Source organism: Manacus vitellinus, unplaced genomic scaffold, assembly GCF_001715985.3.
Source record: "Manacus vitellinus isolate BGI_N305 unplaced genomic scaffold, ASM171598v3 scaffold_10_pilon, whole genome shotgun sequence".
Taxonomy (NCBI): Eukaryota; Metazoa; Chordata; class Aves; order Passeriformes; family Pipridae; genus Manacus; species Manacus vitellinus.
Genome location: NW_021938838.1, coordinates 7,582,824 through 7,596,351, shown reverse-complemented (window position 1 = coordinate 7,596,351; position 13,528 = coordinate 7,582,824). Strand labels below are relative to the sequence as shown.

Below are 13,528 nucleotides of genomic sequence, written 5' to 3'. Positions count from 1 at the left end.
CTTTATGCTGAGATGGCCCAGAATTTCCTACTGGTTTTGCTACATTTGGAAAGATTAGGTAAAGTGTTACCACCAGAGAATCCAACAGCCACACGAATAAAATAAATACATATTTACATCATAAATACATAATCCAAACAGATTTGCTTCACTGCTCCTTCATTTTCAAATTTAACCTAATTTTTAAAGCTTAGAGAAAAAACAACAGGCTGTCATATTCATCACTCAAATCTTGAAGTGACGAAGAGAATCTTTTTTAAACTGACAGGAACATGATGGATAATCCGAAAAACAAGGGCTTCAGATCTGCCTGCTCCGAGTCGTGGAGAGGGGCGATTCTTCGGGGCCTTGGCTCACAAAATGCATTTTTCCTCAGCAGGGTCATACATTTGGAGGCCTTTTTATTAAACCAATAGCACATGACAACAGAATCTGCTGCACTAAACACTGGAACGGCCGAGGGAAAAATGAAGCACCTCCGAAGTTCCTTCTTGCGCCTTCAGGCTCCGACTTCTCCAACGGAATCAAGGGCTTGCACTGCCCATCTTGAAATCATTTTAAATGTAGTAATTGTTTACTCCTCCGACAGGATCTCCACAGCTGGAAGTTCTTCCCCCTCTCCAAAAATCGGCATGTTTAGGTTTGGGCAAAGGGATGCAGCGTCGCCCTCCTCCAAGGAAGAGTCGCCCGTTCCAGAGGGATGGCAGAGCCCTGGAGGCTCCTCCAAGTCACATCCATCATGTCACCGAATAATCACTTTCCATCCCATTGTTCTCATCCACAGTGGCCAAAAAGAGAGCTGTTAGAAACTTGCAGAGAGGCAGGAGGGGAGGAAAATTCAGCTACCAAGTAATTAGTCTGGTTTGCATCTTATTTCTTCCTATTTCTTTTTATTTCTTAAACAGTTCCTTTGTTTCATTGTTACATTTATCCCTTTCAAATTATCCCTTTCAAATTATCCCTTTCAAATCAACCCTTTCAAATTAACCCTTTCAAATCATCCCTTTCAGCCATAAATCCATAACCACCACGTGTTGAGGTACAAACTGTTCAGGGGGTACTTCCAAACAGCCCCAAATACAACTGAGATCCTCCTATTTTAATACACACACATAAAGAAGGACTTACTAACCTGTGTCAGCAACCAGAATATTTTAAACAGTGAAATATATACTTATGAAATGTTTACAAAAATCTGAACTTTCCAATTGTCAGCTTTTAAAGAAAAGAAATGCTCTCTCATTGTTAAAGGAATGAGATTCTCTGTTTTCCTACTTATGGACAATATGATTAAGAGGATTTCTGCAAATAAATTTCCATAGAAAATTGATTATTTTATTATACTCTTGAAGTAAATTATAAAAATAAATAAACCTCAAAATTCCACACTATTCCCTTTCTGCTTGGACAACAGGAACTCAACTCCAGACTAGAGATCACTCCAAACCTTGGGTAACTTTGTGACAAAGCAAGTAATTGCTTATTTTACAGTTGTTTTACAACAAATATCTAGAAACTCTTTATCTCCAGTAAGAAAACAGCATGGTTTTAGCTATATTTCAAGCAAACCAACAATTTAAAACAATGTTTTCTCATCCCAACTCCTAAACCAAATTCCAATTAATTACCTGTCTGGTAGGAATATCTTCTGGAATCAAAGAAATGCAGAAAAGTTCAACTACAATCAGCAACTACTTCTGAAATGCCAATGACACTGTTCAGACAAACTGCTGTTTTACAATTCCACGTCCAGAGAACACTAAAACACTTGGAAGAACAGGCAAGAAAGTTTTCCTCAATATAATGTTATATATTATTACATGATGAATAATAATAAATTACTGTATCATGCTGAGGAAACAATTCTGACATTAACTTCTTTTAAACTGCCACGAAACAGCAACCGAAGTGTTTGCATGGCCAGGCTGGGTCTGAGGGACAGGTTAAAGTGAAAGTGAAGAGATGAGAAAACAGTTCTCAGCCCAAAGGCAGGAGGTCTCCGTTTCTCTGTAAAACACAGACAGAAGGGTTTGGATTTTCAAAGATTTTGAAATCAAACATTCCATGAGCAAAGGAAAGCCCTTCTCGATGGGTCTCTGGCTCAGGAGTCGCTCTGGCCATGCACGAAATAACAACCAGCTGCCAATTACCAGAATATCGAACAGCTAATTTAATTGTCTTGGAATGCTTTGGGTTGGAAGGGATCTCAAAGCCCATCCAGTCCCACCCCTGCCATGGGCAGGGACACCTTCCACTAGCCCAAGTTGCTCCAAGCCCATCCAACCTGGCCTTGGACACTTCCAGGGATGAGGCAGCCACATTTTCCCTGTGCCCTGTGCCAGGTCTCACCATCCTGACAGGGAAGAGTTCCTTCCCAATATCCCATCTAAACCTCCTCTCCTTCAGCTAAAAGCCAATTTTACTAAAAGTTACTTTGTCTGATTGTTTAATTAATATTTATTAATATTTATTTATCATATTTGTCTGAATATTTAATTTTTAACAAATCACAGAACCGGAGGAAACGCGAAAATCAAAATTATTTTAAATGCCCTTCTTCTTCACATTAAAAGAACCCTACCAGAGGTTTCAAAAATAAAAGCTTAAAATTAATTAGGATCTAGAATCTCCAAATTCCACCGAGGAATCCTGTTCCAAAGCAGAAAAGCTCCTACACTCAGACACACTTCACACTTCTCTGAAAAAGCAGTCAGGCTGTTTTTACCTATTTTACAACGAGCAGAACCTGCTCTGTTCTGCCTTATGGAGACAGCCATAAGCATTCAAATATTGCCATCTAGTGGGGTGTCAAATTCCCACTCTGGCAAGAAGGGACGGATTTTTATCCATTCCCATGTTTGCTCATTCCCAAGTCCCTCCCGGCTCCTGCCAAGTGCTATGAAAGGTCAGGGAGCTGCAGGACCAGAGAAGGGCTGTGAAATGGGACTGAGTGAATTAATTAATCACTGCAGAAATAATTAATCACTGCAGGAATGGAATATTTGTGATGCTCCTGGTGCACCCTTGGGTGGAAGCTCCACAGATCTCTGATGCTGACAGACTATCAACAGTTGCATAAATGTAACTATTATCAGAAATCAATCAACCAACCCCACAAGGAAATAATTCTGAAATCAAAGGGTTTATAATCTGAAAAGAGAAAAGTCTTCCTGTCATCTCCTATAGCCTTGCTACAGGTCACAAGTTTCATGAGAGCTCCTCCACTACGCTGACACTGGACAAAGGACATTTGCTTATAGCTTTTTCCCCCATTTTTAAAAAATGTCCCACATTGGCTTCTATTTTTTCTCCCATCTTTAAAAAATGTCCAACATTTCTTTCTATTTTTCTGCCCCATTTTTAAAAAAGACGTTACTTGCCCTAAAAATCATCTTACAAAAATCCAAACATCCAGCAAATAAAAGGAGATACCTTGGAAAGAGAAGATCTGTGTTTCATTTCCTCCCCAAATACTCATGGAACATTCGGGTCCCAGGATGAAAGCAGAGCTCTGCACTCCCTACAGCTGGAGCTGGACAGCTGGAAATGGCAGGGGCACAATTCCATATGGGCTGCACAGGCATTTTCATCCCAAATGGTTTTTCCTGAAAATCAGGACCTAACGACTCTGACACTTGTTTAACTTATTCAGCCACTAATGATCTCCTTCCAGATAAAACACCTAATGAGCTCGTGACAACCATTAGTTTCCTTCTGCATTTTTAAAATGCCCTCACAGGATATCAAACTTGGAGCCTTCAGTTAAATTTACCTCTTAGTTTTGCACATTTAAAATGTCAGAACAGTCATTTGCGATCACAGTCAGCTTTTCCTTGCTACTCCTTGCTATAGCCTTGATATTTCTTTTCTTCTCTGGGAGAAATCCCACAAGGTTGTCTCTGTGCTTTGCAATGGGACAAAGCTCAGTGTATGATGTGATCATTGCCAAAGGATCAACTGCCTGCTTGGAATCAGAGCCTGTTGCTCCAAACAAATGGAATCACCTCAATCGAGGCAATAAATAAACGCTTCTGATTTTAGGGAGCTGCTGCCAATAACCACATATAACAAATAAGCACATATAACAATAACCACACGTAACATGGGGGTTGACAGGCACAGTTTTACAGAGAAGTTGATTAAACAGCTGTTTGTGTTCCGTGGAGCAGCACAGTGTGCTGTGAGAGGAGCAGAGTCCATGGAAAAGGGGGGTGTTGTTCCCAGCACCCCTTCCTGAGCCGGCCCGTTACACAAGCGCTGCCTCGGGAGCCCATCTGGATGGCAAAGGGGCTGCCAAGAAAAACTCCCTGGTGGATCAACAATGCCCATCTCCCCCCTTCCCAAGGAGCTCGTGGCTTTGGGAAGGACCGGCCGGGCAGAAACCCCAACGAGGCACCTCCTCCATCGGCTTTTTAACCCTTGGGAGATGGAGAAAGGAAAGTTCAAAGTCAGGAAAGTCTGTGACTCTCTGGAATTCAGTTCAGGAGGCTCTGTGAGCTCCCCGCTCTCCCTGCAGGCAGCAATGCCTTTTCCAGATGAATATACAGAAGTTTTGTGTGGATCAATCCGTGGTTGGTGGTTGAGCTGCTTTTCCTCTCCAAATATCAGGGATCAAACACTTTCTTAGACTCTTCGTGTCTTCTAAAACCACACCGTAAAAGCTCAATTTGGTCGTTTATAGGCTTTCAATAGTAAATAATTCTTGTTTGGAGCCTGTTGAAGTTCAGTAGGAGATTTTATTTATGCCAGGACTGAGCCTGAGTGACACTGAGTAACCAGCAGCCTCCTCTCCACGTGGTGACAGTAAAGCACACCCTGCATCCATCTGAATTAGGCCCTAAAGGGACACCACCAGTGCACACTGGAGTAACTACTCTGCAGACAGTCATAACACTGGAGCAGTTCCATATGAGGAGGAATGAGCCCAAAGAAAACAGTGATTAATACAAGGGTGATACAAAGAGTTCTCTGTTCCACTTGTAACTTCAGAGCTCCGATGGATCTGCAGTGCTGATAAAGATGATCCTTGGACATCACACTCAATACATTGATCATAAACAGTCCAATGCCTCTCACAGGCTTTGGGTTCTCACACCAGGATTGTTAATATGTGAATATCTAATGATGTCTGAAATCCACACAAGACTCCCTTGATTGTCCTTAGGAAAAAACCAGCTTTTGTTCAACTGAGTTACAACAGTTGTAGCAATAACTTTCCCAATGAGCACATCTTCCAGTTGCCCAACTTGCTGGTTTTTTCCTCACTCCTGAAGCAGCATTTAAAGTCACTCAGAAAGCTGCTTTCATGCTTCCAGACTGTTTTTAGCTGCCTCTGCAGGAGTGAAGACCTGCACACTTCAGCACGTACTTGAACTAAGTCTGGCCAAAGCGGGAAAGTATCAAAGAATGGAACAACTGTGGCAAGAGGTGGTCCAAGTGACCTCATGCACTCATTTTCTATTTTCTGCAGAGTCTGCAAACTCAGCAGTGCCTGACAGCACATCACACACCATCAAGTCACACACATCACAGCTGGGACTGACAGCAGCTGCTACATCCAAGAGTGGAAAATGTAATTCCTTGCTTGTATAACACAAGAACAACAAGAGAAGTGGGAGAAGGAGAGAGAAACCACACAATTGATTTTATTTCCCAAAAATCCCTGCCTTTATTTCAGTTTATAAACAGTAACTGGCCAGGAAAGTAATTGAAATAAACAGAAGTGCCCAGGAAAGAAGGAAACACGAGGCAGCACTAAATTCCAGCTCGTAGGAAGTGCCAGCAGTGATGCCATTTCTGAGAACTGTGGTGCTGAGATAAACTCAATGGGTTCTCCCATTATCTTCCTGCCCAACCTCAAAAGAGGTTATCACTGCCCTCCATGTGGCAGTATTTAATTGATTCACAAAGCAGCAGCTATTTGGAACTGAAGCCAGACTTTTGCAGCTCTGAGAAGACAACATGTGTGAAAGGAGCAGCTCTGCTGCAGCACACAGCCCTTCCCCAGGGTGCTGGACCAACAGGAGTTAAGGATTTTCAGAGAGGAGAAAATGCTTTCTGTCACTTCTTTCTTTTTGAAGTTGGGCTGAACTCCCTGACTTTGCTTCTCACTCTCCTGAGTATGAGACAGTCAAACTCTCCCTCCTCTCTCCCCAAATTCTGTCCCTAAGAACAGACACCACTTATGGACTTCACAAGGAACCAAACACAGCTTTTTGGACATTGCCAGCAGGAGGAGGCCCTCTGGGTGAGACTCAGAGCAGAGGTTTTGACCAGCAGACGGCTCAGGAGGACCTTCTTGCCCTCCCCATCTGGCACAGGCACAATGCTGCAGAACTGGGCACGTTCTTCTCTGCTGGTGCTCAACCCTCCCCACTGAAGTGACATCTGTGCCCCCCTCAGCCGTGACCTGGCAGCTGAGGAGGAACGTGCTACAGCACCTGAGCTGAGCACCTGGGCCAGTGCAAGTGTCCCTGCCCATGGCAGGGCATCCAACCAGATGAACTTTAAGGTCCCTTCCAACATAACCATTCCAGGACTCCGTGATAACACCACAGGAACAGGCTGAAGTAAATAATTACTTCCCAAGAACGACAGTCCGTAGGATTTATCACTAGGAGAAGAAATGTTGGCAAAAAGGATTTCCAGGGACCACAAGATGAGCTCATCCACCAGATAGAAACCACATAACTCCTGTTCAGGCTACTACAGCTTGGAAGGTTAACTAATATCCTATAGAATGAAGAAAGAGATCAGAGATCCTCAGCAAATCATTAGTTTGAGCACTGCCACTATCCCACAGCCCATTCTCTTCCCCCCAGAACTCCAGATTATCCAGAGGTATGACTGATTCCCAAGTTAGCTGTCATCCCCCATCAAGGGGATGGACTGAAATGACAATTAACAATGTAATTCCAACAATCTAAATTAGAGAAATCCATCAATTTCTAGTGCTGATGAAAGATTAAATTAGATATAGGATAAAATGCCAATTTGGATAATTTTCCTGGAGCTCTCCAACAGTCTCCTGATGGAATTCAGGGTTTGGATGCACAACTACAACTGCTGATATTCCAGAATTGTAGCATCTTGGTGTAATACTGGTAACCTACTGTATGCTGCTATGTATCTAAAAGTCAGTGACTAGAATGATATTCAGAAATGAGACACAAAGAGCCCAAAATTATAAACAGGAAATGAAAGGAAGACAGAGAAAATGCAAAAAAAGTGTACAAAGGTTAGGAAGGAAATAAGGATATAAAAGCAAAAATGGGTATAGTTAATAAAAATACAGTAATAAAAAGGGGTTTTTAATTATAAAGCTAAAAAAAATAAAAATACCAAATATATTTTGTATTTATAGGGCATATCTTCAGTAACTGAAATGTTTGTTTATAGTACTTGAGGGAGACTACAAGAAAGATGGAGAGAGACTATTTACAAGGGCCTGGAGTGACAGGACAAGTTGGGAATGGTTTCAAACTGCCAGAGGGCAGAGTTAGATGGGATATTGGGAAGAAACTCTTCCCTGTGAGGGTGGGGAGGCCCTGGCACAGGTTGCCCAGAGAAGCTGTGGCTGCCCCATCCCTGGAAGTGTCCAAGGCCAGGCTGGACAGGGCTTGGAGTAACCTGGGCTAGTGGAAGGTGTCCCTGCCCATGGTAGGGAGTGGAAGGACATGAGCTTTAAGGTCCCCTCCAACCCAATTCCATGATTCCACGATAACAATTCTATAAAATAAGAACAGCCTGGAGGATCTCATAAAACAAACCCACTGGTGAGAAACACCAGAGCCAACAGCTCCTCTGTGAGAACTCACTGCCCTTCCTCCAATATTTAAGTAATAATACTTAGGACAGACAGAAATGGGGTATATTTGTTGTTTATCCTGCATTGCTATTAAAGATCAACATCATTCCAAAGAAGAAGCTGGAGCAGCAGTGACTGACCACACATTTTACAGGACACCAGTGACCAGCTGCTTAAACTGGTCCAACCTGCCTTATGTTTGGGGATGTGTGCAATAACATATATATATAAATATCTCATCTAAGTGACATAAATTACCCAGTCAAATATGTTTCCTATTAAGCAAATGTGTGTGGGCTGCTGTTGTGTCAGTTTGTGTGGAGCAGCACCAGTGTTTAATTCCATTTGGCCTCTGTTGAGGACACAACTTCTCTCACAGTGGATTAACATCTCTTACAACTAATCCACTAGGAAAGTGGTCCCATCCTGACTGGAAAAAATATTACACAGAACAGAAACACTGAGCTTTGATCACCAATTTCTTTCTATCCTATATTTTTAAAATTATGTCTTAAAAAGTGAAAACGTGCCATTTCAAGCAGAATATACATCATTTACAGTTAAAAATCAGACTTTATCATTAGGTATTCTCAGATAACACTTTATTCCTATGGCACTTAGATGACAGGGATGGATTCTGGATGAGATAAATACTAACTCAAGAAGGAAAATGGGGAAAATTCACTCTACACAGTAATTTTGGAAGCAAATGGGAAAATTCAACACAACAGGACAACTTTCAGCACAGTTTCCTGCTCTCTACAGCACTGGGGGTTTGGGTGGGGTACTTACAGTTTTGAGTTGGTTTTTCTCAGCAACAATCATGTCCCTGCCATGAGAGTTATTTCAATATAAATAGTTCCCTAACCAAGAGATGCTTTATGGAGCCAGAGGATTTCTGGGGTCCCAAAACACAACTGAACTCAGGGCACAGTCTCCCCTTAATGCAATTAGTGATCAATTAACCAAAACTGACAAATGAGGGAAAAAATGATTGGTGAGAGTCTGCAAAAACCCATGTGCAGAGCAAGAGGACTGCACAGAAATGACATATTAACAACGTTATACACACTAATATATATATATAAACATATACATTACACATATAAAATATATGTGTATATATAATATGCACACGTAAAATATGTAAATATAAAAATAAACATTATATATATAACTAATGTTATTTTGTTTTCATTTAATTAGATTATCGGGAAGAAGAAGAACCACTGATAGATTTTCTTTTCTGAACTTCAGAAATCCCCTCTCAATTTTTTCCAATGACATGTAAAATCATTCTTTGTATTATCAAATGTCTTATAAATTTCTGAATTTGGAATCTATTTTTTCCAACTCACTCGTGGAAATCACTGCAAAATCTCCAAAGAACTAAACCTGTATTTTCTGTTGTGCAAAGAAAATTACAACTGAGGATGTTCTTGTATCAGATTTCACCAGAAAATGTCTCCATTTTTAGTAGGGTTGAAGTAATGAGCTATTTAATGACATATATTGTGTTTAAGTCATTTTGGTTTCGTGCCCAAAAACTCTCTCCTCTACCACAGCCACCCCACAGGCAAATTCATCCCACAAGTGAAAATTTATCCTTCCAAAGATAAACTTTCCTCTCTTGTGGTGAACCTTGTGCAGTGGATCAAGAATTTTTAATAAACACACATCTCTTCATTTTCTACACTTTTTGCACATTATACAAAATATCTGCTCTATTAAACACAGATTTGCTTGGTGTTTTTCTTATAGAAAAAAAAGGATGGAATATCTTTCCACTGACAAACTGCAAGAAAAATAAAATCCTTTCTATTGGCCTGAGCTCCTCCAGCTGTGACTGGCAAGGGTGAGGCTGATGACATTGGATTTTTCATTTATGTTTAAATTAATGCATCGAAGTCTCACCAGAGCAGAATCAAACCACATTGCTGGGACAACCTGAGGCAGAGCTGCACTCAGATTTTGGTCAGTTTTATGGAACAACAGTTCCCTGACAAAAAGCAGCTGGTGTGTGGAGAGGTGAGGGGGATGTGGGACAGCAGGGCTCTTCCCAGTAACCCTCTGGCAAAGAAGAGGGATGAAATCATGGCACAGATGAACTCACCAGGAGTTCTGCAACTGAACTGAGCACGGGCACAACCTCCCCTGGAAAGCTGGGACTCATCCACAGCCATGAACAGGCCACTGAAATCCAATCTCACTTCCACTTAATTACTCCCAGTGATGACAAATTAAGTTATTATGTGCAATCATCATTTCTGGACCACTGTTGCTACTGTTAAATTTGCTGCTTCATCAAGTTAACATGAGTTTTCTTCATTTGCTGCCACAGGATTCTTTGTCATGGTTGTAGCAAATCTCAAGAACCATTAATATTTTGGTACCCAAACCAGTAAACTCTGGTCAGACCCACACAGGAGGGATTTTTTGCACAGGATATCCACAGTCCCTTGTTTTTTATGGAGTGGTTCCCAAAATAAAGCAACACACTGATCAACGTGAAGAAGAAATAAGGGTGTTTTTCAGACACCTGGATCTCAAACCCTCCAAACTGTGCTCATGACATCAAAGACAGTCATTCAGTGCTCATGATGCACTGCTCCTACATCTGTACCATTCCAGACCTTTTCCAGCTGCAGGAACCACTTCCATAATCCAGTTTCTTCATGGTCAGAATGCCTCACAGAAATGACATAATTCCCAGCTGGAGCACTTGGTCACATGGGCACATTCTTTCCCCTTGCTCACATCTTCAAAAATCTGATTTTCCTACACAACCAATTCCAAAGTGACTCGTGTGATTTGTGCTCAAGGATTAAAGTGATGGGAAAAGGGCTGCCTGGGACTTGCTTTAGCACTGGAGAAAGATCCATTTCTTCATGTCTCCAAAAACTACTGTCAACAAAAATCTAAGTTTTAAAAACACACTGGAAAAGCATCATTTACTTTGATGAGATCAATAGACAAAAAGGGTTTGGAGATCAGAACTAAATTATTATATCTCTTAAAAATATGTATTTAACATATCTGCAGAAGAAGCCTGAAGTCTTCTTCAGGTAAGTAATGAGACAAAACTTGGCCTAACACAGCCAACTGAGGGGGTTAGTTTTGGGAATCAGTTTGCCCATAATAGCCAGAAAACCCACTAGAAACAACAGCAGGTCAACAGGACTGTATTTCCTCAGCTCAGTGTAAGCAAAGCACAGCAGTGGCATCATCAAACTCTCCACATTTCCTTCCCTGTAACTATTCCACACATTGTCCCAAGAGAAGCATAAAAATATCCAATTCTTCAAGCACCACTCCAAACAGGCTCTCTCTGGCCATGTTTTTAAGCCTTCACTGGAATTTTAAACTAGCAATTCCATACAAAGCTCTCTGGTATAACAGTGACCAGCTGTTATTCCCACTTCAGGTGACCAACATAAAATGTGACTACAAAGAATCTTTTAACTACAAGATCTATTGGTTTATCAGAATCCAGTTCAAGGATCATCCAGTCCAACTCCTGGCCCTGCACAGGACAGTCCAAAATCCCACCATGTGCTGAGAGTGTTGTCCAAATGCTCCTTGAGCTCTGGCAGCCTTGGGGCCGTGACCACTGCCCTGGGGAGCCTGGTCAGTGCCCCACTACCCTCTGGGGGAAGAACCTTTTCCCAATATCCTGGATATTCTAATTTCCTGGAACTAAACTGCAGAGAACAGACTTGGCTGACCTCAGTGTATTCACCAAGTCATCCTCTGCTATAAGTCACGCACATCCAGACCCTTCTTCACTTATACAGCCAGTGGCTGTGCCTACCACATTCTATATAAAACCACGTTTGATTCCTTTTAAATTAACAAAAACTGTGCCTTCAATATAAGTAATAGCTGTTCATTATCCATAATATTTAAAATAATCAAAAGACTCATGCACACTGGAACAGAAACAAGCCCATCAGCATCGTGTGAGTCCCTGCTATGAATCCACGGATTTTATGATACTGAGATTGCAAATTTCTTCCATCACAATCACAGTAAATATTTGGAAATAACACACAGCAATGGGAAGTAAAAAACTAAGATTCAAGACCATCCTGCTTTGAGCACTTGAAATTTGCATCATTTGCTTTATTTTTTGTCCCATTATCTGAAAAAGGAATGTTTCTCCCATATTTGCTGTGCTCACAGATGGCAGTTCTGAAAAAATCCCAATTCAGAATTCAACACCGAGGAATCTGCGGCGAACATGCACAACAAACTGGATGAAACCAGCCCGTTGGGATTCCTTCACAAGCAAAACCCACCAAAAGCTGCAACACCGACCCAGGCCCCGCTCTCACAAAACCCAATTTGCGTTTCGGAATTCCCGGCGCGACACTCACAGCGAATCCCGTAGATCATGAGCGGGTCCAGCTGCTTCTTGCCGTGCTTGCCCTGGCCCGAGAGGTTGGAGATGGCCTGGATCTCGCGGTGGAACAGGTAGTCCAGCAGGGTCAGGGCCATCTTCTCGGCCGTGCGGCAGTTGGTGCTGATGTGCAGCATGTCCGCGGGCGTGATGGGGCAGCGCACCCGCATCTCGGGGTTGTTCTCGTCCCCCAGCCACGTCCCGTTGGGATAATCCTCTGCAAACACACATCAGACACGCTCTGGTTGTGCCACCAGTCAGGTTCAACTTACAGCCAACGTCTCTTATCGTGACCTCTCCAAGTTTTCCTCCCAGTCTCCATAACCTTTCAAATTTAAGCATGAAAAGAGGCTCATGGGATCTGCTACTGATAAAGATTACTCTCAAATTCAGACCAAATTATTGCCATTCACATTCTGGCCTTGCCAGGATCTGGTGCAGTTAGTCCAGATGTCCAACTCACTCTCAGATGCCTTTTAAAGTGTCTCACACCAGAGAAAACACTCCAGTCACAGTGTTCTCAGGCAGCCTTAGTCATCCCCTAAAAATGAAGATTACTGCAATGCCATATTATTCTGAAAGCACAGCTAATTTCAAGCAGTCAACAGCTTTGAACCACATTTTCCCCCCCAAAAAATATCAGATAAAAAGGAGTCTAAGCAGGATAATAAATTTAAGAAATGACAATCAAAAGTGAATTTGTTTAATCACTTAAAAGGAGTATCTCAAGCAATGACAATCATTTAGAATGTAGCCAGAGATTCCCCAAAAAATTTCAGTCTTTCTTCAAATTTACTGGCTACATTATTTTCTAAACAACCAGTTGACCAAGGAAAAGGCCCAGCATAAAGATAATTAATCAATCACTAATCATCTGCCAAGTGACTCTTCCTTTCTATTCAAAGTGTAAGCTTATTAGGAGCAGAGCTATACCCACCAACACATACATTCTATATATTAAGAAGCTTTTTTATTTCTGTTCCTGCTTGTCAGTTTGGTAGAAAAAAAAAGGAACACTAGGAATTAAATTGATTAAATAAAATTAATTAAATTCAAAGGAATACTATGCTCTCACTTAAAATTAATCTGTGCAGACAATGCCAAAAGTTAGTGCATTCAAGACTAACCAGAAACTAGAACAGAGCCCAGGACCAATTCCTGCTCAAGTGGAGGATGGAACACAGGACTGAGGATGAGACTCATTCCAGACAAAACCAAAAATTCCAGTAGAATTCTTGACAGTGATAATAGAAATGGACAGAAAAACATCCCAGTAGTATTTCAGTGTTCACTGACAGGGACCATTTGGATTTGATTTCGAT

The 13,528-nt window shown here is 41.7% G+C and overlaps 1 protein-coding gene across 3 annotated transcripts in view; it reads right to left on the bottom strand.

The window, feature by feature from the left end:
- Positions 1-13,528, bottom strand: part of BANP (BTG3 associated nuclear protein) — a 124,466-nt gene that overhangs the window by 69,981 nt on the left and 40,957 nt on the right. For all 3 annotated transcript variants that reach the window (XM_018084086.2, XM_018084078.2, XM_008927576.3), the window contains exon 7: positions 12,184-12,423. In XM_018084086.2, coding sequence (XP_017939575.1) covers positions 12,184-12,423 — 240 coding nt within the window. The remainder of the gene's footprint in view (positions 1-12,183; positions 12,424-13,528) is intronic.